Below are 25,969 nucleotides of genomic sequence, written 5' to 3'. Positions count from 1 at the left end.
CAATCATTCTTATGTTATCTAATGTGCTTGTTGTGATGCTGATGTTTTATATCTGTTAGAGTTTAAAGTGTTATTGTATCTAAATCTATTGAATTATACAACATTGAAATATAGTCAGTTGTTCACTTTTGTGAAATATAATATGTTTTCTTGTTTTTGGTTACTTTTGTCACTTTTTCATGAAATAATTTGGGTAAATATATTGACAGTATTTGTTCTAAAACAGTAAGTAAGTAATGAGAGATATTAATGAGAGGCAAGGTAATGAACAAGGATTATCAAATTGTATTCGTTGTTTGGTAGCCCTTTTAAAAAGAGTCATAATACCACTGGTATTGATTTGGTATTTATTATTAAATAACTTTATTGCATTCTCCTCCAGGTTCTGACATTCACTCTGGGTGGCAAATGGAGAACAACACCTACCCTAAGAACATGTTCCTCCTGGAGGGGTTAAAGGTCACTCAACAGTCTTCCTACCCTGCCTTCATCCTTCTCCTCATCATCTACATCTTCACGATGGTGTCCAACATCGGCCTCATAGTACTGATCTCCATGGAGAGGAGCCTGCACCAGCCCATGTACATCCTGTTCTGCAACCTGCCTCTCAACGATGCTCTTGGAGCCACGGTTATCGTCCCTCGTTTGCTGAGTGACATATTTGTGGCAAGCACAGACCGCTACATTAACTACATTGAGTGTGCCATCCAAGCATTTTGCGCACACATGTTTGGCACAACATCACATACAATACTGATTATCATGGCCTTTGATAGATATGTGGCCATCTGCAACCCCCTGCGATACGCTACCATCATGACCAACAGGATGATTGTACAACTGACTGTTTTTGCCTGGGGGTCTGCCTTTCTCCTTGTGGGGGTCCTCCTGGGCCTCACCTTCAGACTGTCACGATGCAGATATGAAATCTTCAACCCCTTCTGTGACAATGCCTCGTTATTCAAGCTCTCCTGTGAAAGCGTTATTATTAACAATATCTATGGACTCACTTTCACCGTCCTCCTCCTGGGGTCCTCCATAGGGAGTGTGACACTAACATACCTTAACATAGCTATGGTGTGTGTGAGAAACAAAAACAGGGTTCTGAATAGCAGGGCCCTGCAGACCTGCTCCACACACCTGTCTGTGTACATCATCATGCTGGTGTCTGGTTTCACAATTATCTTTCTCCATCGCTTCCCTCAGTGGGCCGATTACAGAAAACTGGCAGCCATTATGTTTCATGTGGTTCCTCCTTGGCTCAATCCTATTATCTACGGTCTGCAGACCAAAGAGATCAGACAGAAAATCTTCAACAAGTTTCATAAGAATAGGGTTTCCCAAGTGGCGCAGTGGTCTAAGGCACTGCATCGCTAGAGATCCTGGTTCGAGTCCAGGCTCTGTCGCAGCTGGATGCGACCGGGAGACCCATGGGTGGCGCACAATTGGCCCAGCGTCATCCAGGTTAGGGGAGGGTTTGGCCGGCAGGGATATTCTTGTCCCATCGTGCACTAGCGACTCCTGTGGCGGGCCGGGCGCAGTGCACGCTGACACAGTCGCAAGGTGTATGGTGTTTCCTCCGACACATTGGTGCGGCTGGCTTCCGTGTTAAGCAGGCATTGTGTCAAGAAGCAGTGTGGCTCGGTTGGGTTGTGTTTCGGAGGACGCACGGCTCTCGACCTTCGCCTCTCCCATGTCCGTATGGGAGTTGCAGCGATGGAACAAGACTGTAACTACCAATTGGATACCATGAAATTGGGGAGAAAAAGGGGTAATAAAAAAGTTTTTCATAATAATAAATTGACTGTATGATGAATGGTTGTAGGAAAAAAAGATGTTAAATGTAGTAAGTATTATTCTGATGTTGTAAGAGGACTCGCTCGGACCTGCTGTCTCGACCTCAAATCTCAGAATGCCTGATTATGAAAAGCCAACTGACATTGGTGTTGAATTGTTGCACCCTCTAGGCCAGGGGTTCACAAACTTTTTCATTCGGGGGCCCCCTTCCTGCATTGGGGAACATCCCGCGCCCACCCTGCTCATGTGCACATTTCAATGGGCAAAAGCACTGTTCATGACAAACTGTTCACACCCCTCTTGTTGGTGGAGAGGATTTAGCAGGTTTAAAGCTTATTTCCTGCAATTCTACATATTCTGTCACGGGGTGCAAAGAATATGTTGCTGTTTTAAAGCACATTTTCATGCAATTCTATACATTTTGCATTGTTTCATGTGATATTTCAGTGACACATTTTTTAAAAACAATATCTATGGGCTAAAAAACATCAATAAATGACGTTAGCTGACATGGGCTAGTTGATCTGGACATTTGTGACAAGTTATAAATAGCTCTCTAAGGTATCCAATGACTAACATGACAAGAGGAACTGATGATGCACTACCCAATTTCGAAATTGCACCCTGTGCTCAAGGCTACCAGTTGCATTGTTTCGGATATGAAAAGGAGACAGATTAGGAGACTGAGAAGAGCTGACCTGCACAGGTAGGAAAGTGTCCAGACGACTGCTGTCTGCTGAATGACCAATAGGGCAGATGTGAATGTTCTGAAAGCTTAATTCTAATCAACCATCTGAATACAATAAAGACAGAAAACGGCGAGTGGGTGGCCCATTCATTTTCAATGAAACCTAGATAATAAAACACGTTTATTTTAGTTACTTTTTTTTCCTCAACTTGTTTCTATTACTTATTAGCACGTCAAGCTAATTTACAGAGTAGCCATGGATTGTGCCACTTCCATTGTTTAGTTAAAGTGGAACTGGCAGCATTTTAGCAACATGAAATCTTATTTAAATCTGTTCATATACACCCCCAGGAAGAATATGACACTTAAAAAATATATATCTGACAAGAGAGCACTTCGATATGGTAATATTCACGTTTTCATAAATTCATAGAATGTTTGGGAATTACTAAGGCATTTGTGAAAATTCTATTCACCTCATTTTCAATGGAAATATGGGCGGGGTCTGTTTAGTTTTTTTTTGTGGGGGCCTTATGGTTAAGCACTTCCGGCCAATAGTTCACGCAAAACGGGCCTTTTATGTTCGGTAAAGGGAAACCACAATAACTGGCAGAAACGGAAGCTGTTCATGGAGCAGGAGTGTTTTGAACACCACACTTTTTTGAGGGAGGGGGTGCGGTTGTGAGGCGCATTTTGATTTGCACCCACCTCCTAAGCCAGACGAGGAGTCTCTCGTCTTTGTCTCAAAGCATTGAAATAGAAGAAACCGCCAAACTGACCCTATGTGTGTTCCTATCACTTCGGGGACAAGAGGCCGACTGAAGAGCATCCATTCCCTGAGAAGTGTCTGGGCTATGACGCTCCAGTACAGACCATCTCATCAGGAGGACATCAACACATTCAGGTAGCTGTTAGCTAGCTGCTACTCGCTAGCTATCGTCACAGATGGGGTGTCCTGAATTAGGCAGAAGTTATCTAGCTTAGCTAACTATGTTCGCAATAGGTAGCCACTCCTAAGTCCTAACATACTGTAGCTAGCTAACTGTTGCCTAGCTTACTCACTTAGCTAGCTAGCTTGAGGGCAGCCCATCTGATACAGTGTTGCTAGCTAACTAGCCTAGTTAGTTAGTCCCTACATTATTAGCTATCCAACAACCTCTGTCTAACTTTGTCTCCCCCATGCCATGATTATCCTCATCATTGCTGGCATGCCACTGGTGATGCTCATGAAATGTCTAACTAGCTAAATTATTAAACATTGTTTTCTTTTTTTTAACCTAACCATGACAAGTAGGCTGTCTGTGTATTTTATTTAGTTAAACTTGTGGTCTTTCTTATGTTTGTTTGACAGATGAAGAATCTGATCTGAGTGTGCCAATGCCACAGCAGCATAAAGATGCTGATACTCAATGGGAGGTTCCAGCATTGACTGATCACAGCTACGTGCCAAGAGAACCAGTCAACAAGCCCACCTGCAACAAACAAACCCAATGTGGTGGTGCAGAGCCATTGACCCACATCATCCTGAAGAATGATACTAGTTCAGTGTTGTATACGGGCCTTCCTCTTAGTGTTTTCTTTGACCATGTAGCATTTCTGCAGAAATTGTAACTTTATACACTATAATTTCATCCACATGAGATACTGTGTGTGTGTGTGTGTGTGTGTGTATATATATTGTTTCCTGTTTAATCTGAATCATTTTAATGTTCCTACATGTACTGTAACTGTGCCTGTTCCTGATAATTATAGGCATCCACTAAGTGCTGCTATCATGCCTTCTTAAATCTATTCAAAATAATTGCTTTGTTCAACACCAAAATGAAGAAGCGCTGTTCACAAGTGTCACCGCAGTGAACAAGTCTATATCTTCGGCCTGTAGTAGTCTGTTAGGCGGCTCGAAAAGTTACAACAGTTTCATAACAAGGTGCGCAATGAAAAGAAAACTGCGCTGCGTAATGGCACGAAGCAGCCCCGTAGCCTCGACGCGCACCTCCGCTCCAAGGCCTTGTGTGTTTTCCACCTCGTCAGTAATGTAGATATGTCGTGAAAACTCTTCACCACAACGTGGCCAGTCCATCTCTGGTCCAAGAGACGTTTCAGGGTATCGCCTTTGTACAGAATAGCTACGGTTGGCTTCCTGATTAAGTTGTAAAGCATGTTGCATACTCCAAAAAAATTATTGACAGCTGCTTCACTGGACATGGCATGAATCACAACCAGATGAAGTTGGTGATTAAAGCAGTGAATATATGGTATGTTATGATCCAGCTTGTTTTGGAACAATTTCTGCACACCACCATGCCTGCCAGACATGAGTGATGCGCCATCATAAACTTGACTCAGGATTTTGTCCGTGCTGAGTCCGGCGCTGGTGAGCTCATCAATGATGACACCTGTCAGAGCCTCTGCATCACCTTTCTCAGATGTGGCCATTACCAAGAGGCGCTCACACAGACCATAGTTTTTGTCAACAAAACGCACAACTACAGATATGTTTTCTTGGCCTAAAGGATCCCGTGTGCCATCCACTTTAATTGAATAGCAGCTATCGCCGACTTGTCTCACTATCTCCTCTGTCACGAGCTTGCTCATCATTTCGATAATCTCGTTTTGTATCTGTGGGCTGGTATAGAGTGCATTCTGTGGGATTGTTTTTGTAATCCGTGTCAGTTCGGGATCTTTGCGCATGGTGTACTCAAAGAGAGACAAAAACAGCCCCATTGAGCTATTATCTCCACGTAATGGCAATTGATTCACCACTAAAAACTCCAGCATATCAATTACAGCTGACATGTAGTATCTGTTGCGAGCCAGTTGCTCTGAATTTAAGAGAGTGGAAATCTCTTTTCCTGTCTCTCTACGTTTTTCTGAATCTCTCCACATTGCTTCACAGACTAAATGTTATTTTGAAGCTGCATGCTTATTTAAGCCCTTGCCTGTTCCAATTGCATGTTTCCAATCATTAAATCCCTTAATGGAGAAGGTCGCGTCCGATGATACAGATTTTAATTTCCTGCTCGCATAACAAAATGCGGAGTCCTTTTCCACTGAGTACTCAAGCCAGTCCCTGTTCAAATACCAGCTAGAGGAAAATTATCATTTTTTTGAACCAAACATTTTGACTGGATATTTCCTCAACGATACCGGTGTTGCGCGTTCTTAAATTCATCAGTTATTCTGCGCTCTGGCACAGTCAGACCAGAGTGCTCTGATAATCGGAGTAGATAGCCAGAGTGAATTTGCGAACGCAAGAGATGTGCTAACTGGATAACAGTCGTTCAAGTTCTTGCTAGATAACCAAATGACACCTGCATCTCTAGCTGTGTATAGCCACCGAAAAATGATATGAGGGGAAAAAGTCAGTCCCTCACCCACTCCTCCAATGACATGACATGACATCCTCCTAACAGCTAGCTAGCTAACGTTAGGCTCCGTGTTTTTAGCTTGCAGCATAAAGGCTCTGTCGTAGCCGGCCGTGATCGGGAGACCCATGGGGCGGCGCACAATTGGCCCAGCGTCGTCCAGGGTAGGGGAGGGAATGGCCAGCAGGGATGTAGCTCAGTTGGTAGAGCATGGTGTTTGCAACGCCAGGGTTGTGGGTTCGATTCCCACGGGGAGCCAGTATGAAAAAAATTAAAATATAAAATAATGTATGCACTCACTAACTGTAAGTCGCTCTGGATAAGAGCGTCTGCTAAATGACTAAAAAAAAATAAAAAAAATAATAACACTAAAAGAAAAATAGATATGCTAGCCTAATAGCCACGTTATGACTGACTTGTGATCATTGCCCTTGCTCGTTTGATTGTATTGACATTCCCAGCCTTAATTACATTAGTCCGTTTTTGTCCAAAATATTGATTCATGGAAACTGATAAATAAATACATAAAAACTTAAATAAATCATTCTCTCTACTATTATTCTGACATTTCACAATCTTAAAATAAAGTGGTGATCCTAACTGACCTAAGACAGGGAATTTTTACTAGGATTAAATGTCAGGAATTGTGAAAAACTTAGTTTAAATATATTTGGCTAAGGTGAATGTAAACTTCCGACTTCACACACATAATAGCACAATTAGTTAGAGGGCCGTAAAACGGCAGCCATCTCCTCCAGCGCCATTTCCACCGGTCTAATGTCCATTGCTTGTGTTTCTTGGCCCAAGCAAGTCTCTTCTTCTAATTGGTGTCCTTTAGTTTTCATGTTTCAGGAGAATGCAGACAGTGTCGAAGTAACAAAAGTTTGTTACAAAAACAGGGGGCAGGAAAAACAACAGGTCAAGGGCAGACAGAGGTCAGTAATCCAGATCAGAGTCCAAAAGGTACAGAACGGCAGGCAGTCTCAGGGTCAGGGCAGGCAGAGGTCAATAATCCAGGGTGGTGTGACAAGGTACATAAAGGCAGGTAGGCTCAGGGTCAGGGCAGGCAGAATGGTCAAAACTGGGAAAACCAGAAAATGGGAACTTGAAAAAGACAGGAGCAAGGGGAAAAATGCTGGTAGACTTGACGAAACAAAACAAACTGGCAACAGACAAATAGAGAACACAAGTATAAATACACTGGGGATAATGGGGAAGATGGGCGACACCTGTAGGGGGGTGGACACAATCACAAAGACAGGTGAAACAGGTGCTTGGCAACGGCCAACTGAGTGCCGTTGCCAAGCACGAGGTGGGAAGGATGGTCTCAGATTCCGGGGGTGTAGCCGCGGGGCTATAGCGGCGTGACAGCGCATCTGGCTTGACATTCTTCGATCACGGTCGGTATGAGAGGGAGAAGTTGAATCAAGTGAAAAGCAGGGCCCACTTAGCTTGCCTGAAATTGAGATGCTTGGCGGTGCAGAGATATTCCAAGTTCTTGTGGTCTGTCTACCCAATGAACGGATGTTCCGCCCCCTCCAGCCAGTGCCTCCACTCCTCCAACACAATCTTCACTGCGAGAAGCTCACGATTCCCCACATCGTAATTCCTCTCCGTAGTGTTGAGGTGATGGGAGAAGAAGGATCAGGGATGTAACTTGAGGTCCAGGGCCGAACGCTGGGACAGGTCTGCCCCCACTCCGACATCCGAAGCATCAGCCTCCACCACGAACTGGCGGGACGGGTCAGGATGAACCAAGATGGGAGCAGTGTTGAAACTGTGTTTGAGGTCCCGGAACGCCCGGTCAGCAGCTGGGGACCATGTGAACGGAACCTTGGGAGAGGTGAGTGCCGACAGGGGGGAAACCAGGGCGCTGTAACCCCGGAAAAGGCGCAGATAAAAGTTGGCGAACCCTAGGAAACGTTGCAGCTGCACTCTGGACGTAGGCTGAGGCCAATCCACCACCGCTCTCACCTTCCTGGAATCCATCTGTACACTCCCTGCAGCGATGGTGTAGCCCAGGAAGGGGATGGTGGAGCGATGGAATTCACATTTCTCCGCTTTCACAAAAAGCTGTTTCTCCAAGAGGCGTTGGAGCATGTGTTCTTGGGAGGAGTGGGAGAAGACGAGGATGTCATCGAGGTAGACAAAGATGAACCAACCGGTTCAACATGCCGCGGAGAACATCATTAACCAGGGCCTGGAACACAGCTGGAGCATTGGTAAGGCCAAATGGCATGACCAGATACTCGTAGTGACCGCTGGCCGTGTTGAAGGCAGTCTACTCATTCCCCTCCCGTATCCGCACCAGGTGGTAGGCATTCCGTAGGTCCAGCTTGGAGAACACGTTGGCCCCCTGGAGCGGCTCGAAGGCCGAGGAGATGAGTGGTAGCAGGTAGAGGTCCGAGGCAAATTAAGAGCCCCCAGGAAGACGTCCCGGGGCAGGCTGCGCTGGCAGAACGGGCTCCAGCCCATGATGGCACCAGCCCACCCGTCGCTATGGGCGGGCCATAGGGGGCCGGGCCCGCACCCCAAAATGCTTGTGCCCCCCCCCCACTTGAGGCACAGATCTCTTAAAAAAATTACTTTAATTTTATATTATAATAGTTGCTAATTTTGTGTTGCATTAATGTTGCATTCTTTATCATTAAAACATTAAAAATATAAAGAAACAATGGTGTGATTTTGTTTGATTGATGAGAATCTACACTGCAACAGCCTATCACGGCCTTAATAAAAAGAAAGTTAGGCTACGTCAGTGTAGCCGCTCAACAGTTACCGCGCATTTTTGAAAGCTGGATGAGCTTTCGCCGGCTTACTTGCTTCAGTTCGTCATGGATATCCATAAGTGGTTGAAAAGCCCACCAACAGTCTCCTCTGCCAAATTGGATACGACACCGACGCCTCCTGATGTTGTAGTTGGAGAAGGAGACTCTGGACGACAGTCTGAGCCTGATGCTAGTAGCTCCGTGGAGTCCGACCCTGGGCCTGGCAGGACCTGCAGGTCAAGTGCAACCGCGACTGGGGCAGCATTTGGGCCACAACTGCCTGTTGAATCAGTGGGTGTGAGTGACCTCGGCATGGACAAACCCAAACAGGTTGTGTTGAGGAAATATCCAGTCAAAATATTTGGTTTAAAAAAACGATAATTTTCCTCTAGCTGGTATTTGAACAGGGACTGGCTTGAGTACTCGGTGGAAAAGGACTCCGCATTTTGTTATGCATGCAGGAAATTCAAATCTGTATCATCGGACGCGACCTTCTCCATTAAGGGATTTAATGATTGGAAACATGCAATTGGAACAGGCAATGGCTTAAATAAGCATGCAGCTTCAAAATAACATTTAGTCTGTGAAGCAATGTGGAGAGATTCAGAAAAACGTAGAGAGACAGGAAAAGAGATTTCCACTCTCTTAAATTCAGAGCAACTGGCTCGCAACAGATACTACATGTCAGCTGTAATTGATATGCTGGAGTTTTTAGTGGTGAATCAATTGCCGTTACGTGGAGATAATGCTGGTTTTGCCAGTGTGCTAGATGATAATAGCTCAATGGGGCTGTTTTTGTCTCTCTTTGAGTACACCATGCACAAAGATCCCGAACTGACACGGATTACAAAAACAATCCCACAGAATGCACGCTATACCAGCCCACAGATACAAAACGAGATTATCGAAATGATGAGCAAACTCGTGACAGAGGAGAGAGTGACACAAGTCGGCGATAGCTGCTATTCAATTAAAGTGGATGGCACACGGGATCCTTTAGGCCAAGAAAACATATCTGTAGTTGTGCGTTTTGTTGACAAAAACTATGGTCTGTGTGAGCGCCTCTTGGTAATGGCCACATCTGAGAAAGGTGATGCAGAGGCTCTGACAGGTGTCATCATTGATGAGCTCACCAGCGCCGGACTCAGCACGGACAAAATCCTGAGTCAAGTTTATGATGGCGCATCACTCATGTCTGGCAGGCATGGTGGTGTGCAGAAATTGCTCCAAAACAAGCTGGATCGTAACATACCATATATTCACTGCTTTAATCACCAACTTCATCTGGTTGTGATTCATGTCATGTCCAGTGAAGCAGCTGTCGATGATTTTTTTGGAGTATGCAACATGCTGTACAACTTCATCAGGAAGCCAACCGTGGCTATTCTGTACAAGGGCGATACCCTGAAACGTCTCTTGGACCAGAGATGGACTGGCCACTTGGCAACGGTCAAAGTTGTGGTGAAGAGTTTTCACGACATATCCACATTACTGACCGAGGTGGAAAACACACGAGGCCTTGGAGCGGAGGTGCGCGTCGAGGCTACGGGGCTGCTTCGTGCCATTACGCAGCTGTCACGATCGTTTACGGATAAGACGAACCAAGGCACAGCGTGATAAGCGTACATATTTATTAACGTACTGAACACGAACAAAACAACAAACAAATGATACGTGAAGTCCAAGGTAGACTAATAACATACCTATATGGAACAAGATCCCACGCCGACTGGTGCCAAACGGCTGCCTAAGTATGGTCCCCAATCAGAGACAACGAGCTACAGCTGCCTCTGATTGGGAACCACCCTGGCCAACATAGATCTACACGATCTAGACACTAACATAGAAAACTTAACATAACAAGGAATATACACAGCCTGACTCTACAAATAAACGTCCCCTGAGTCAGGGCGTGACAGTACCCCCCCCCCCCAAAGGTGCGGACTCCGACCGCGCCACATAAACATAACAGGGTAGGGGCCGGGTGGGCATTCCGCCTCGGAGGCGGATCCGGCTCTGGGCGTGACCACCACTTTCTCTCCACCTCCCAGTTGTGCCCCTGGTCTGGTCTGGCACTGCTGACTGGAGCTGGACCCGATGACGGTGGATCTAACTGTACAGGCTCCGGACTGGAGCCGCTGACCGGAGCTGGACTGGGCACCAGTGGAGCGGATTGCTCTGGCTCCGGAGTGGATCCGCTGACTGGAGTTGGACCGGACCCCGGTGGAGCGGATTGATCTGGTGGAACAGGCACGGGCCATGCCGGACTGGACACACGCACCACTGGCTTGGTGCGGGGAGCAGGAACGGGCCGGACCGGGCTGACGACGCGCACCACTGGCTTGGTGCGGGGAGCAGGAACGGGCCGGACCAGGCTGACGACGCGCACCACTGGCTTGGTGCGGGGCGCATGAACGGGCCGGACCGGGCTGATGACGCGCACCACTGGCTTGGTGCGAGGGGCAGGAACAGGCCGGACCGGGCTGGCGACGCGCACCCCTGGCTTGGTGCGAGGGGCAGGAACAGACCAGGCTGGCGACGCGCACCACTAGCTTGGCATGAGGGACAGGAACAGGCCGGACCGGGCTGGCGATGCGCACCACTGGCTTGGTGCGAGGGACAGGAACAGGCCGGGCTGGACTGAGAATACACACCACTGGCTTGGTGCGGGGAGCAGGAACGGGCCGGGCCGGACTGGGAACACACACCACTGGCCTTGCTCCCTCTGGACCAATAGCCCCCGTAACCTGGTGGCCTCCTCTACTAGTCTGCAGATTCGCCCTGTCGCTGCCTCCTGCTGCCTCGTCGTCCACGCCGTGTGCCCCCCCCCCAAAATGTTCTTGGGGTTGCCTCTCGGGTGTCCGTCGTCGGCACGGTTGGCACCGTTTCTCCTCTCCTGCCTGGGCATTTACCTTCGCCCATGGCCCTTTCCCCGCGAATATCTCCTCCCATGACCACCATTTGCCCACCTGAGACATCGCTATTCTCTCTTCCTGGGCATGCTGCTTGGTCCTAATTTGGTGGGATCTTCTGTCACGATCGTTTACGGATGAGACGGACCAAGGCGCAGCGTGATAAGCGTACATATTTATTAACGTACTGAACACGAACAAAACAACAAACAAACGATACGTGAAGTCCAAGGTAGACTCATAACATACCTATACGGAACAAGATCCCACACCGACTGGTGCCAAACGGCTGCCTAAGTATGGTCCCCAATCAGAGACAACGAGCTACAGCTGCCTCTGATTGGGAACCACCCTGGCCAACATAGATCTACACGATCTAGACACTAACATAGAAAACTTAACACAACAAGGAATGTACACACCCTGACTCTACAAATAAACGTCCCCTGAGTCAGGGCGTGACAGCAGCGCAGTTTTCTTTTCATTGCGCACCTTGTTATGAAACTGTTTTCACTTTTCGAGCCGCCTAACAGACTACTAAAGGCCGAAGATATGGACTTGTTCACTGCGGTGACACTTGTGAACAGCGCTTCTGACTGCGTGAAGACACTGCGCACAGAAAACAAGTTTTCTGCACTGTGGGATCTCTGCGCTCCTCCAGCATCGGCCACCGAGGCTGTGCCGGTGACCGACCCTGGTCCAAGCAAGAGAAGACGCACAATTAATAAGAACCTCCGCGGATTTGCAGTTGAAGAAACAGTTGGTCATCCACAAAGTGACATAGATGAAAAGACTGAGTTCATGAGATTGTTTTACAGTGTTATCGATGCTGTGCAAGGAGAGATGAATGCACGTTTTGGAGAGCGCAGTAGCGAGCTCATTGGCGCACTGGCTGCTTTGAACTCAGAGGCCGAGGATAATTTCCTGGACCCATCAAAGGTAACCCCTCTCCTGGTATTAGCTGGAACTGATGTGGTTGAATCTGAATATACTGTGGCTCGTGAGTTCCTGGTGAAGAAAATGACTGACACCCCGGTTCCCCCCGAAGATGGAAAATGGACAATAGCCAACATCCTCAGCACATTCAACTGTGCACTCCAGGCTATGCCGACTGTTCTCACAGCCTACACACTTGCCCTAACTTTAGGAGCTTCCACAGCAATGTGTGAAAACTCATTTTCCACGCTCAAAAGCGTCTTCTCAGAGCATCGGCGCAGTATGCTGCACAGACGCAAGGCCCAGCTGATTCAGCTTGCTTTTGAAAAGGACCTCACTCACAAGTTTAAGTCCGAGTGGAAGGATACTTTGATGAGGAGGTTCTGCTCAGAGAAACGCTGCCTCCCGCTGTACTGACAGGAGGGACTGGAGAGAGGACAGCGCTGCCTCCACTCAAAGTACTGGTAGGTTCAAAGTCTCAAAGTGTGTGTGTGTGTGTGTGTATATACGTGCGTGTGTGTGTGTGTGTGTGTGTCTCATGGCAATGCATATCCCTCTGTTGACTGCTTTAAAATGCAATGTTTGAGAGATGCTTCTGGTGTTACATCTAATATGTTATAAGTGTTTTATGGATATTCATAACATTGCTTCTATGTAATGTGGTGTAGGCTATAGGCTACCTGGTCATATTGCTGTTGGTTATGTTTAATGTGATGATTACGTGCTGCGCAAATAGAGTAAACGATTATTATAAATATACGTACTGTAGGCTAATAATAATTGTGCCCTGCCCTCCCATGCATTTCATATGCCCCCCTTAAGACTGAGGTCTGGCGACGGGTCTGGGCACCAGTAGACCAGTCAATAAAGGGGTTTTGTCGCTGGAGCCAAGAGACACCCAATACCACAGGAACCTGAGGAGACTTAATTAGCAGGAATTGGATCGTCTCGCTGTGGTTCCCTGATACTCGTAGGTTGATGGGGGTGGTATTGTGGGTGACTCGGCCTATAGAGCGCCCATCCAGCGCTCTAACGTCCATGGGAGTGGAGAGGGGCTGAGTGGGGATGCCCAGCTCGGACGCCAGGGTAGCGTCCATAAAGCTCTCATCGGCCCCAGAGTCGATGAGTACCTGGAGAGATTTCGACTGGTTCCCCCACAACAAGATGGTATGAAAGGGTGTGCGAGTAAGGGGAGAGGAAAAGTTATCCGTATGGCCCACCAGAGTACTTTATTTTTACTATTTTCTACACTGTAGAATAATAGTGAAGACATCAAAACTACGAAATAACACATACGGAATCATGTAGTAACCAAAAAAGTGTTAAATAAATCAAAATCTATTTTATATTTGAGATTCTTCAAAGTAGCCACCCATTGCCTTGAGGACAGCTTTGCACACTCTTGGCATTCTCTCAACCAGCTTCATGAGGAATGCTTTTCCAACTGTGTTGAAGGAGTTCCCACATATGCTGAGCACTTGTTGGCTGCTTTTCCTTCACTCTGCGGTCCAACTCATCTCAAACCATTTCAATTGGGTTGAGGGCAGGTGATTGTGGAGGCCAGGTCATCTGATGCAGCACTCCATCACGCTCCTTGGTCAAATAGCCCTTACACAGCCTGGAGGTGTGTTTTGGGTTATTGTCCTGTTGAAAAACAAATGATAGTCCCACTAATCGCAAACCAGATGGGATGGCGTATCGCTGCAGAATGCTGTGGTAATCATGCTGGTTAAGTGTGCCTTGAATTCTAAATAAATCACTGACAGTGTCACTAGCAAAAAACCCTAGAATGAGTAGGTGTGTCCAAACTTTTGACTGGTACTGTACATGTAAGTTGTTTTTCTCTAGGACGCCCACAGGCATCACAAGACTCGTCTGAAGGTCCCCCGGTACCAGTCAAAAACATTTGTAGAAGTACACTACCGTTCAAAAGTTTGGGGTCACTTAGAAATGTCCTTGTTTTCGAAAGAAATGCAATGTTTTTGTCCATTACAATAACATCAAATTGAACAGAAATTCAGTATAGACATTGTTAATGTTGTAAATGGCTTTTGTAGCTGGAAACTTGGTTTGAAGAAATCAACTGTGGGAGCAATTATTAGGAAATGAAAGACATACAAGACCACTGATAATCTCCCTCGATCTGGGGCTCCACGCAAGATCTCACCCCGTGGGGTCAAAATGATCACAAGAACGGTGAGCAAAAATCCCAGAACCACACGGGGGGACCTAGTGAATGATCTGCAGAGAGCTGGGACCAAAGTAACAAAGCCTACCATCAGTAACACACTACGCCGCCAGGGACACAAATCCTGCAGTGCCAAACGTGTCCCCCTGCTTAAGCCAGTACATGTCCAGGCCCGTCTGAAGTTTGCTAGAGTGCATTTGGATGATCCAGAAGAGGATTGGGAGAATGTCATATGGTCAGATGAAACCAAAATATAACTTTTTGGTAAAAACTCAACTCGTCGTGTTTGGAGGACAAAGAATGTTGAGTTGCATCCAAATAACACCATACCTACTGTGAAGCATGGGGGTGGAAACATCATGCTTTGGGGCTGTTTTTCTGCAAAGGGACCAAGACGACTGATCCGTGTAAAGGAAAGAATGAATGGGGCCATGTATCGTGAGATTTTGAGTGAAAACCTCCTTCCATCAGCAAGGGCATTGAAGATGAAAAGTGGCTGGGTCTTTCAGCATTACAATGATCCCAAACACACCGCCCGGGCAACGAAGGAGTGGCTTCGTAAGAAGCATTTCAAGGTCCTGGAGTGGCCTAGCCAGTCTCCAGATCTCAACCCCATAGAAAATCTTTGGAGGGAGTTGAAAGTCCATGTTGCCCAGCGACAGCCCCAAAACATCACTGCTCTAGAGGAGATCTGCATGGAGGAATGAGCTAAAATACCAGCAACAGTGTGTGAAAACCTTGTGAAGACTTACAGAAAACGTTTGACCTGTGTCATTGCCAACAAAGGGATAGAAAGTATTGAGAAACGTTTGTTATTGACCAAATACTTATTTTCCACAATAATTTGCAAATAAATTCATAAAAAATCCTACAATGTCATTTTCTGGATTTTTTTCCCTCATTTTGTCTGTCATAGTTGACGTGTACCTATGATGAAAATTACAGGCCTCTCTCATCTTTTTAAGTGGGAGAACTTGCACAATTGATGGCTGACTAAATATATTTTTTCCCCACTGTATATGGTCTGGAGGGGTGGGAGAGAACATATTGTGGTGAGTGTGGTGAAAGGAGTCAGGCGCAGGAGGGTAATCACCGAATACTCCTTAGTTGACACACAAATGCGCTCCAATAGCGATCAACGAAACAGGCACAGGGGAAACAAACATCCCTGGCAATTACACTGTAACGGAATCCAATAATACATAGGCACAGGGGGGAAATCTACCCTGGCAACACAATGTTAGGAGTAGCTCCACCGAGCTACATACTCTCACAATTAACAATCACCCACAAGGACAAGGGGGCAGAGGGAACACTTATACACAGACTAATTAGGGGATAGGAACCAGGTGTGTGTGATTGACAAGACGAGACAATTGTGATGATGATTGGGGTGGCAGTGGTTAGTAAGCCGGTGACGACGAACGCCGAAGCCTGCCCGAACAGGGAGGGGAGGCAGCCTCGGCCGAAGTCGTGACAGTACCCCACCCTTGACGCGCAGCTCCAGCAGCGCGCCGACTCCGGCCTCGGGGACAGCCAGGAGGACGCGGAGCAGGGCGAGCCGGATGGCGACGGTGGAAATCCCACAACAGGGAGGGATCGAGGATATCCCTCACCGGGACCCAGCACCGTTCCTCCGGACCGTACCCCTCCCACTCCACGAGGTACTGAAGGACCCCCACCCGACGCCTCGAATCCAGGATGGAGCGGACAGAGTATGCCAGGGCCCCCTCGATGTCCAGAGGAGGTGGAGGAACCTCCCGCACCTCAGACTCCTGGAGCGGACCAACCACCACCGGCCTGAGGAGAGACACATGAAACGAGGGGTTAATACGGTAATCAGGGGGGAGTAACAACCTATACGTAACCTCGTTGATTCTCCTCAGGACTTTGAACGGCTCCACAAACTGCGGCCTCAGCTTCCGGCAGGGCAGGTGAAGGGGCAGATTCCGGTTCGAGAACCAGACCCGATCCCCCGGTACGAAGACCGGGGCCTCACTGCGGTGACGGTCAGCGTTGACCTTCTGACGATGCACGGCGCGCTGGAGGTGAACGTGGGCAGCGTCCCACGTCTCCTCCGCGCGCCGAAACCAGTCATCCACCGCAGGCGCCTTGGTCTGGCTCTGGTGCCACGGTGCCAGAACCGGTTGGTAACCTAAAACACATTGAAATGGTGTTAGGTTAGTAGAGGAGTGCCGGAGAGAGTTCTGGGCATATTCTGCCGATGGCAAGAACACCGACCACTCCCCCGGCCGGTCCTGGCAGTAGGACTGCATGAACCTACCCACATCCTGATTTACTCGTTCCACCTGCCCATTTGATTCGGGGTGGAACGCAGAGGTCAGGCTGACCGAGACCCCCAGACATTCCATGAACGCCTTCCAAACCTTGGACGTGAACTGGGGACCTCGGCCGGACACTATATCCTCTGGCACCCTGTAGTGCCGGAAGACGTGAGTGAACAGGGCCTACGCAGTCTGCAGGGCCGTGGGGAGACCGGGCAGAGGAAGGAGGCGGCAGGACTTGGAGAAGCGGTCCACAACGACCAGGATGGTGGTGTTACCTTGGGAGAGGGAAAGATCAGTCAGAAAATCAATGCTAAGGTCAGACCATGGTCGTTGTGGAACTGGTAACAGTTGTAGCTTACCCGCTTGGAGGTGCCTAGGTGCCTTACTCTGGGCGCACCACCGAGCAGGAGGAGACGTACACCCTCACGTCCTTAGCCAAGGTAGGCCACCAGTACTTTCCACTCAAGCAGCGCACTGTACGACCGATACCTGGGTGACCAGAGGAGGGTGACGTGTGTGCCCAGAAGATCAGACGATCACGGATAAGAGCAGGCGCGTACCGCAGCCCAGCTGGACACTGCGGTGGAGATGGACCTGTGCGTAATGCCTGCTCTATATCCGCGTCCATCGCCCATACTACCGGCGCTACAATGCAGGAGGCCGGGAGTATGGGGTGTTGGCTCTGGGCCTCTCCTCTGTGTCATACAGCCGGGACACTGCGTCTGCCTTCATGTTCTTCGTACCCGGAATGTATGATAGTGTAAAATCAAACCGGGTGAAGAATAGGGCCCACCTGGCCTGGCGAGGATTCAGCCTCCTCGCTGCATAGATGTACTCCAGGTTACGGTGGTCCGTCCAGATGAGGAAAGGGTGTTTCGCCCCTTCGAGCCAATGCCTCCACACGGTCAAAGCTCGGACAACAGCCAACAGATCCTGATCACCAACGTCTTAGTTCTGCTCCGCCGGGCTGAGCTTCTTCGAGAAGAAGGCACAGGGGCGGAGCTTGGGTGGCGTGCCCAAGCCTTGGGACAGGACATCGCCTATCCCTACCTCGGACGCATCCACCTCCACTACGAACGGTAGTGATGGATCGCGGTGGGCCAGTACCGGAGCTGAGGTGAACAGACCCCGCAGCCTCCTGAAGGCCAGATCCGCCTCAGCAGACCAGCGGAGCCGGGATGGCCCACCCTTCAACAGGGATGTGATGGGAGCTGCGACCTTGCCAAAGCCCCGGATAAACCTTCGGTAGTAGTTGGCAAAGCCAAGGAATCGCTGCACCTCCTTAACCGTGGTTGGAGTCGACCAATTTCACACGGCTGAAATGCGATCTCCCTCCATCTCCACACCTGAGGTGGTAATGCGGTATCTGAGGAAGCAGATGGACTGCTGGAAAAACATACACTTCTCTGCCTTGGCATAAAGGTAATTTTCCAACAGTCTGGCCAGCACTCTGCGAACCAGGGACACATGCTCGGCGCGAGTAGCAGAATACACCAGGATGTCATCGATGTAGACCACTACACCGCGACCAAGCATGTCCCGAAACACCTCGTTCACAAAGGACTGGAAGACGGATGGAGCATTCATCAAACCGTAGGGCATCACCAGGTATTCATAATGCCCTGTGGTTGTGCTAAATGCCGTCTTCCACTCATCCCCCTCCTGAACACGCACCAGGTTGTACGCACTCCTGAGATCTAGCTTTGTGAAGAAGTGCCCCCCATGCATTGACTCAATCACTGAAGGAATGAGGGGGAGAGGATAACTAAATCTAATCATCTCCTTGTTCAGTGATCGACAATCAATGCACGGGCGCAGACGGCCGTCTTTCTTCTTCACAAAGAAGAAACTTGAGGAGGCGGGTGAAGTGGAGGGACGTATGTACCTCTGGCCCAGGGACTCGGAGACGTATGTTTCCATAGCCTCCGTTTCAGCCTGCGACAGGGGGTACACATGACTGTGGGTGGTACAGAGTCTACCTGAAGGTCTATCGCGTAATCCCCCGCCCGATGAGGTGGTAATTTAGTAGCATGCGTCTTGGAAAACGTGTGCACCAAATTGAGGTATTCGGGGGGAATGCGCACGGTGGAGGTACCGTCTGGACTTTCCACTGTGGTTGCACCAACGAAAACATCTAGACACCTACCCTGACATTCACGCGACCACCCCGTGAGTGCCCTCTGCGGCCATGAGAAGGTGGGGTTATGGAGTACTAGCCAAGAGATACCTAATACCACAGGGAAAGCATGAGATTCAATAACCGGTATAGTGACTTCCGTAACAAGCCTGGACCCTAATGGTCGACTATCGAGTGCTCTGATGGGGAGTGGAATGGAGAGGGGAACCAATGAAATGCCTTGACGGCGTGCAAATGCCCTGTCCATAAAGTTCCCAGCTGCGCCTGAATCGACTAGCGCCTTACCCTGGGGAACTACCATGTGATCGGGAAAGTGGATAGGTAGGGTAGAGTGCGCAAAAGAGGGCTCTGAACAAGTGTGGGTGTTCGATACCTGGGGTGATGCGTGAGTGCCCTGCCTGCCGCCTCCAGGCCCAAAATAACGTTGACTACGACGTGTGGTGTACTGTCCCTTCGTGCCACCAGAGTGGCACTGTCGCTGTCCTCCTCCGCTCTCTCGGCCGGCAGCTCCACCCAGCTCCATCGGCTCGGGATCCGAGTCGTCTGGCGTGGAAACGGGCAGACCCCTACCAGGACGTCCTCTGGCTGCCAGCAGGTTGTCCAAACGAATAGCCATGTCCACCAGTTTATCGAAGGACAACATGGTGTCCCAGCAGGCTAGCTCCCGTCGGACGTCCTCTCGCAGATGGCAGCGGAAATGGTAGATCAGGGCTCGCTTGTTCCACCCGGACCCCGCTGCCAGCGTCCGAAACTCCAACGTGAAGTCCTGCGCGGTCCTCGTCCCCTAACTCAGGTGGACCAGCCGCTCACCCGCCTCTCGACCCTCGAGCGGGTGATCGAAGACCGACCAAAAGAGGCGAGCGAACTCCCTGTAGTCCTCCAACGCAGCTCCTCCCTCGTTCCACACCGCATTGGCCCACTCCAGGGCTTTCCCACAGAGGCAGAAAATGAGGACGGACACCCTCTCCTGCTCCGATGGCGGCGGTCTGATGCTGGCGAAGTAAAGCTCCAATTGGAGGAGGAATCCCTGGCACAGCGCCGCCGTCCCATCAAACGCCTGTGGTCGAGATATCTGGATCCCTCCGGGTGCTGGGGTGTAGATGAGTAGCTCCACCGAGCTACATACTCTCACAATTAACAATCACCCACAAGGACAAGGGAGCAGAGGGAACACTTATACACAGACTAATTAGGGGATAGGAACCAGGTGTGTGTGATTGACAAGACGAGACAATTGTGATGATGATTGGGGCGGCAGTGGTTAGTAAGCCGGTGACGACGAACGCCGAAGCCTGCCCGAACAAGGAGGGGAGGCAGCCTCGGCCGAAGTCGTGACACATATAAATCAACGTGGAACACTGACGAAGCTGTGGAAGGCATATTTGCCTATGTTAGTGCTAAACTTAAACTCTTCATGTCATGGCCAATTATTATTTTGTTATATAGTGTGAAATCTGGTGAATAATTTATCTAATTGAATATGTTTTGGTGCACGAAATGTCCATACAATCTTATTTATGTAATGTTGGCTATCAAGTAAGGACGTTAGCTTGCTTATTTGTGCTTGCACAATTAGCTAGCTACGAGATCAGCTGTACAGTGCATTCAGAAAGTATTCAGACCCCTTGACCTTTTCCACATTTTGTTACGTTACAGCCTTATTCGTGTGTTCGTGCCGTGAAAGGAGGGGTTCTTCTTTGTCTGAAAGCAATGGCTAGCTAGTTTGCTAACTATTCTAGCTAACTAACTGGCTGAATAAGTTGACGACGGACTCGCTCAAGCTGTCGGGACTAACCCACAACGTTAGACACGGACACGAACGATCTGCTTGCATGTTGATACACTGGTGGTTGTTGTGGCTGAGTATTGGCGCTAAACCCTGCTGTTGGAGACCGGCATGCTAGCTGGCTGTGGCGTCTTATGACGAGGTGACCGGACGTTTTTCACGGAATAATACTGCACCTAGTTAGCTAGCTGAATAAACTAGGTTAGTCTATTCCTAGAAAACATTGAACCGCTGTAGTTTACAACAATTATACTTTCTGAGGTGGAAGTTGGGAGAGTTATATTTGGGAGTTGTGGTGAGGGAGGCCCCGCTCTCTCCTTTCCCAGATGTTTAGTTCATTTTATTCCGATCTCCTCTGCATTATTGTAGCCATCTGCTGCAGCCTGTCAACTATGCCTCTGCCTATCCCTGTTCTCTCCTCTCCGCACAGGCTACACAAACGCCTCACACCGCGTGGCTGCTGCCTCTCTAACCTGGTGGTCCCTGCACGCACGACCCACGTGGAGTTCCAGGTCTCAGGCAGCCTCTGGAACTGCCGTTCTGCTGCCAACAAGGCAGACTTCATCCCAGCCTATGCTACCCTCCAGTTCCTCGACTTCTTGGCGCTGACGGAAACATGGATTACCACTGAAAACACTGCTACTCCTGCTGCTCTCTCCTCGTCTGACCATGTGTTCTCGCATACCCCGAGAGCATCTGGTCAGCGGGGTGGTGGCACAGGAATCCTCATCTCTCCCAAGTGGACATTCTCAATTTTTCCCCTAACCCATCTGTCTATCTCCTCATTTGAATTCCATGCTGTCACAGTCACTAGCCCATTTAAGCTTAATATCCTTGTCATCTATCGCCCTCCAGGTTCCCTTGGAGAGTTCATCAATGAGCTTGACGCCTTGATAAGTTCCTTTCCTGAGGATGGCTCACCCCTCACAGTTCTGGGGGATTTCAACCTCCCTACGTCTACATTTGACTCATTTCTCTCTGCCTCCTTCTTTCCACTCCTCTCCTCTTTTGACCTCACCCTCTCACCGTCCCCCCCTACTCACAAGGCAGGCAATACGCTTGACCTCATCTTTACTAGATGCTGTTCTTCTACTAATCTCACTGCAACTCCCCTCCAAGTCTCCAACCACTACTTTGTATCCTTTTCTCTCTCCCTCTCCTCCAACACTACTCACTCTGCCCCTACACAGATGGTAATGTGCCGTCGCAACCTTCGCTCTCTCTCTCCCGCTACTCTCTCCTCTTCCATCCTATAATCTCTTCCCTCTGCTCAATCCATCTCCCTCCAATCTCCTGATTCTGCCTCCTCAACCCTCCTCTCCTCCCTTTCTGCATTCTTTGACTCTCTATGTCCCCTATCCTCCCGGCCGGCCCGGTCCTCCCCTCCAGCTCCGTGGCTTGATGACTCATTGCGAGCTCACAGAACAGAGCTCCGGGCAGCTGAGCGGAAATGGAAGAAAACTAGACTCCCTGCAGACCTGGCATCTTTTCACTCCCTCCTCTCTACATTTTCTTCATCTGTTTCTGCTGCTAAGGCCACTTTCTACCACTCTAAATTCCAAGCATCCGCCTCTAACCCTAGGAAGCTCTTTGCCACATTCTCCTCCCTGCTGAATCCCCTCCTCCCTCTCTGTGGATGACTTCGTCAACCATTTTGAAAAGAAGGTTGACGACATCCGATCCTCGTTTGTTAAGTCAAATGACACTGCTGGTCCTGCTCACACTGCCCTACCCTATGCTTTGACTTCTTTCTCCCCTCTCTCTCCAGATAAAATCTTGCGACTTGTGATGGCAGGCCGCCCAACAACCTGCCCGCTTGACCCTATCCCCTCCTCTCTTCTCCAGACCATCTCCGGTGACCTTCTCCCTTACCTCACCTCGCTGATCAACTCATCCTTGACCGCTGGCTATGTCCCTTCCATCTTCAAGAGAGCGAGAGTTGCACCCCTTCTCAAAAAACCAACACTCGATCCCTCTGATGTCAACAACTACAGACCAGTATCCCTTCTTTCTTTTCTCTCCAAAACTATTGAGCGTGCCGTCTTTAGCCAACTCTCTTGCTATCTCTCTCAGAATGACCTTCCTGATCCAAACCAGTCAGGTTTCAAGACTGGTCATTCAACTGAGACTGCTCTTCTCTGTGTCACAGAGGCTCTCCGCACTGCTAAAGCTAACTCTCTCTCCTCTGCTCTTGTCCTTCTAGACCTGTCTGCTGCCTTTGATACTGTGAACCATCAGATCCTCCCTCTCCACCCTCTCCGAGCTGGGCATCTCCGGCGCGGCTCACTCTTGGATTGCGTCCTACCTGACCGGTCGCTCCTACCAAGTGGCGTGGCGAGAAGCTGTCTCCGCACCACGTGCTCTCACCACTGGTGTCCCCCAGGGCTCAGTTCTAGGCCCTCTCCTATTCTCGCTATACACCAAGTCACTTGGCTCTGTCATATCCTCACATGGCCTCTCCTATCATTGCTACGCTGACGACACACACCTAATCTTCTCCTTTCCCCCTTCTGATAACCAGGTGGCGAATCGCATCTCTGCATGTCTGGCAGACATATCAGTATGGATGACGGATCACCACCTCAAGCTGAACCTCGGCAAGACGGAGCTGCTCTTCCTCCCGGGAAGGACTGCCCGTTCCATGATCTCGCCATCACGGTTGACAACTCCGTTGTGTCCTCCTCCCAGAGTGCGAAGAGCCTTGGCGTGACCCTGGACAACACCCTGTCGTTCTCCGCTAACATCAAGGCGGTGACCCGATCCTGTAGGTTCATGCTCTACAACATTCGGAGAGTACGACCCTGCCTTACACAGGAAGCGGCACAGGTCCTAATCCAGGCACTTGTCATCTCCCGTCTGGATTACTGCAACTCGCTGTTGGCTGGGCTCCCTGCCTGTGCCATTAAACCCCTACAACTCATCCAGAATGCCGCAGCCCGTCTGGTGTTCAACCTTCCCAAGTTCTCTCACGTCACCCCGCTCCTCCGCACACTCCACTGGCTTCCAGTGGATCTGCTACAAGCATCTGCTACAAGACCATGGTGCTTGCCTACGGAGCTGTGAGGGGAACGGCACCTCCGTACCTTCAGGCTCTGATCAGTCCCTACACCCAAACGAGGGCACTGCGTTCATCCACCTCTGGCCTGCTGGCTCCCCTACCTCTGCGGAAGCATAGTTCCCGCTCAGCCCAGTCAAAACTGTTCGCTGCTCTGGCACCCCAATGGTGGAACAAGCTCCCTCACGTCGCCAGGACAGCGGAGTCACTCACCACCTTCCGGAGACATTTGAAACCCCACCTCTTTAAGGAATACCTGGGATAGGATAAAGTAATCCTTTATTCTCTGGTCTGATGAAACCAAGATTGAACTCTTTGGCCTGAATGCCAAGCGTCACGTCTGGAGGAAACCTGGCCCCATCCCTACGGTGAAGCATGGTGGTGGCAGCATCATGCTGTGAGGATGTTTTTCAGAGGCAGGGACTGGGAGACTAGTCAGGATCGAGGGAAAGATTAACGGAGCATAGTACAGAGAGATCCTTGATGAAAACCTGCTCCAGAGCAATCAGGACCTCAGACTGGGGCGAAGGTTCACCTTCCAACAGGACAACAACCCTAAGCACATAGCCAAGACAACGCAGGAGTGGCTTCAGGACAAGTCTCTGAATGTCCTTGAATGGCCCAGCCAGAGCACGGACTTGAACCCGACTGAACATCTCTGGAGAGACCTGAAAATAGCTGTGCAGAGCTTGAGAGGATCTGTAGAGAAGATTGGGAGAAACTCCCCAAATACAGATGTGCCAAGCTTGTAGCGTCATACCCAAGAAGACTTGAGGCTGTAATCGCTGCCAAAGGTGCTTCATCAAAGTACTGAGTAAAGGGTCTGAATACTTATGTAAATGTGATATTTCTGTTTTTTTATTGGTTATACATTTGGTAAAATTTATAGAAACCAGTTTTTGCTTTGTCATTATAGGGTATTGTGTGTAGATTGATGAAGGGAAAAAAACAATTTTATCAATTTTAGAAAATGGCTGTAACGTAACAAAATGTGGAAAAAGTCAGGGGTCTGAAAACTTTTCGAATGCACTGTATGTAGAATATATAGCAAGCTAGCTAAATAGCTGAGACAATCTGTGTAATGTAAACCCTTCCATAACAATATATAGCTTTCTTTGCTAGCTTGCTCTCACCTGACTGATGATAGCTATACAGCTGCCAGCTGGAGTTAGATAGAAGCTAACCAAACAATGACCCACCCCTCAACTGTTTACCAAAGGAAGTGGTAAAATTGTTTATCTGCTACTGTTTCCAAAATAATCAGTAGATTGCTTTTTTAAGCACACAAACTTTGTGTTTTTAAACTGATTCCCCATGTTTTCCTACAAGTATTTTCAAATTCAGCGAAGATACCTTGTCTGTTAGGGGACATTTTGACCGCAGCTCCTAAGCGATATATCACTTACATAGAGTGTGCCATTCAGGCTTTCTATACTTATGTTTATGCTACGACATCACACATCGTTCTCATGATCATGGCCTTTGACAGGTATGTGGCCATCTGCAACCCCCTGCGGTACACTACCATCATGAACAGCAAAATTATAATCAGGTTGTCTGTGACTGCCTGGGAGGTGGCCATAGTCTTAGTGGGATTCTGCTGGGCCTCACCATCCGCCTGTCACCCTGCAGGTCTAACATATTTAACCCGTACTGCGACAACGCCTCCTTACTCAAGCTCTCCTGCAACGGCGTGATTATAAATAACATATATGGCTTAACCTTTACTGTTGTGCTGTTTGTCTCGTCCATAGGCAGCATCAGTCTCGCCTATCTGAAGATTGCCATTGTGTGTCTGAGTAGTAGAAACAGCTCTTTAAACAGCAAGGCCCTGACAACCTGTAGCACACACTTACTGGTCTACCTTATCGTGCTGGGATGTGGGTTCACCATTATCATCTTCCATCGCTTCCCAGCCTATGCAGACCTGCGCAAACTGAGTAGTGTGCTGGGTAGTGTGGTCCCTACCTGTCTCAACCCCATAATATATGGTTTACAGACTAAAGAGACAGAGGATAGTTAGAGTGTTTCACACCGTGGCCGCATGAT

General features: G+C 49.0%; 1 protein-coding gene and 1 pseudogene across 1 annotated transcript; both read left to right on the top strand.

Annotated features, from left to right (window-relative positions):
• The first annotated feature begins 408 nt into the window (after positions 1-408).
• On the top strand, positions 409-8,919 carry LOC121578956 (olfactory receptor 8U1-like). The gene is made up of 2 exons (XM_041893249.1): positions 409-1,344; positions 8,770-8,919. Exons 1-2 carry the CDS (start codon positions 409-411, stop codon positions 8,917-8,919), a joined length of 1,086 nt encoding a protein of 361 aa, XP_041749183.1.
• Positions 8,920-12,082: 3,163 nt separating this feature from the next.
• Positions 12,083-25,943, top strand: LOC121578955 (annotated as a pseudogene).
• Positions 25,944-25,969: the final 26 nt, after the last annotated feature.

This window comes from Coregonus clupeaformis, chromosome 13 (genome assembly GCF_020615455.1).
Source record: "Coregonus clupeaformis isolate EN_2021a chromosome 13, ASM2061545v1, whole genome shotgun sequence".
NCBI classification, from domain to species: Eukaryota; Metazoa; Chordata; class Actinopteri; order Salmoniformes; family Salmonidae; genus Coregonus; species Coregonus clupeaformis.
This window is presented reverse-complemented; position numbering and strand designations above follow the sequence as displayed.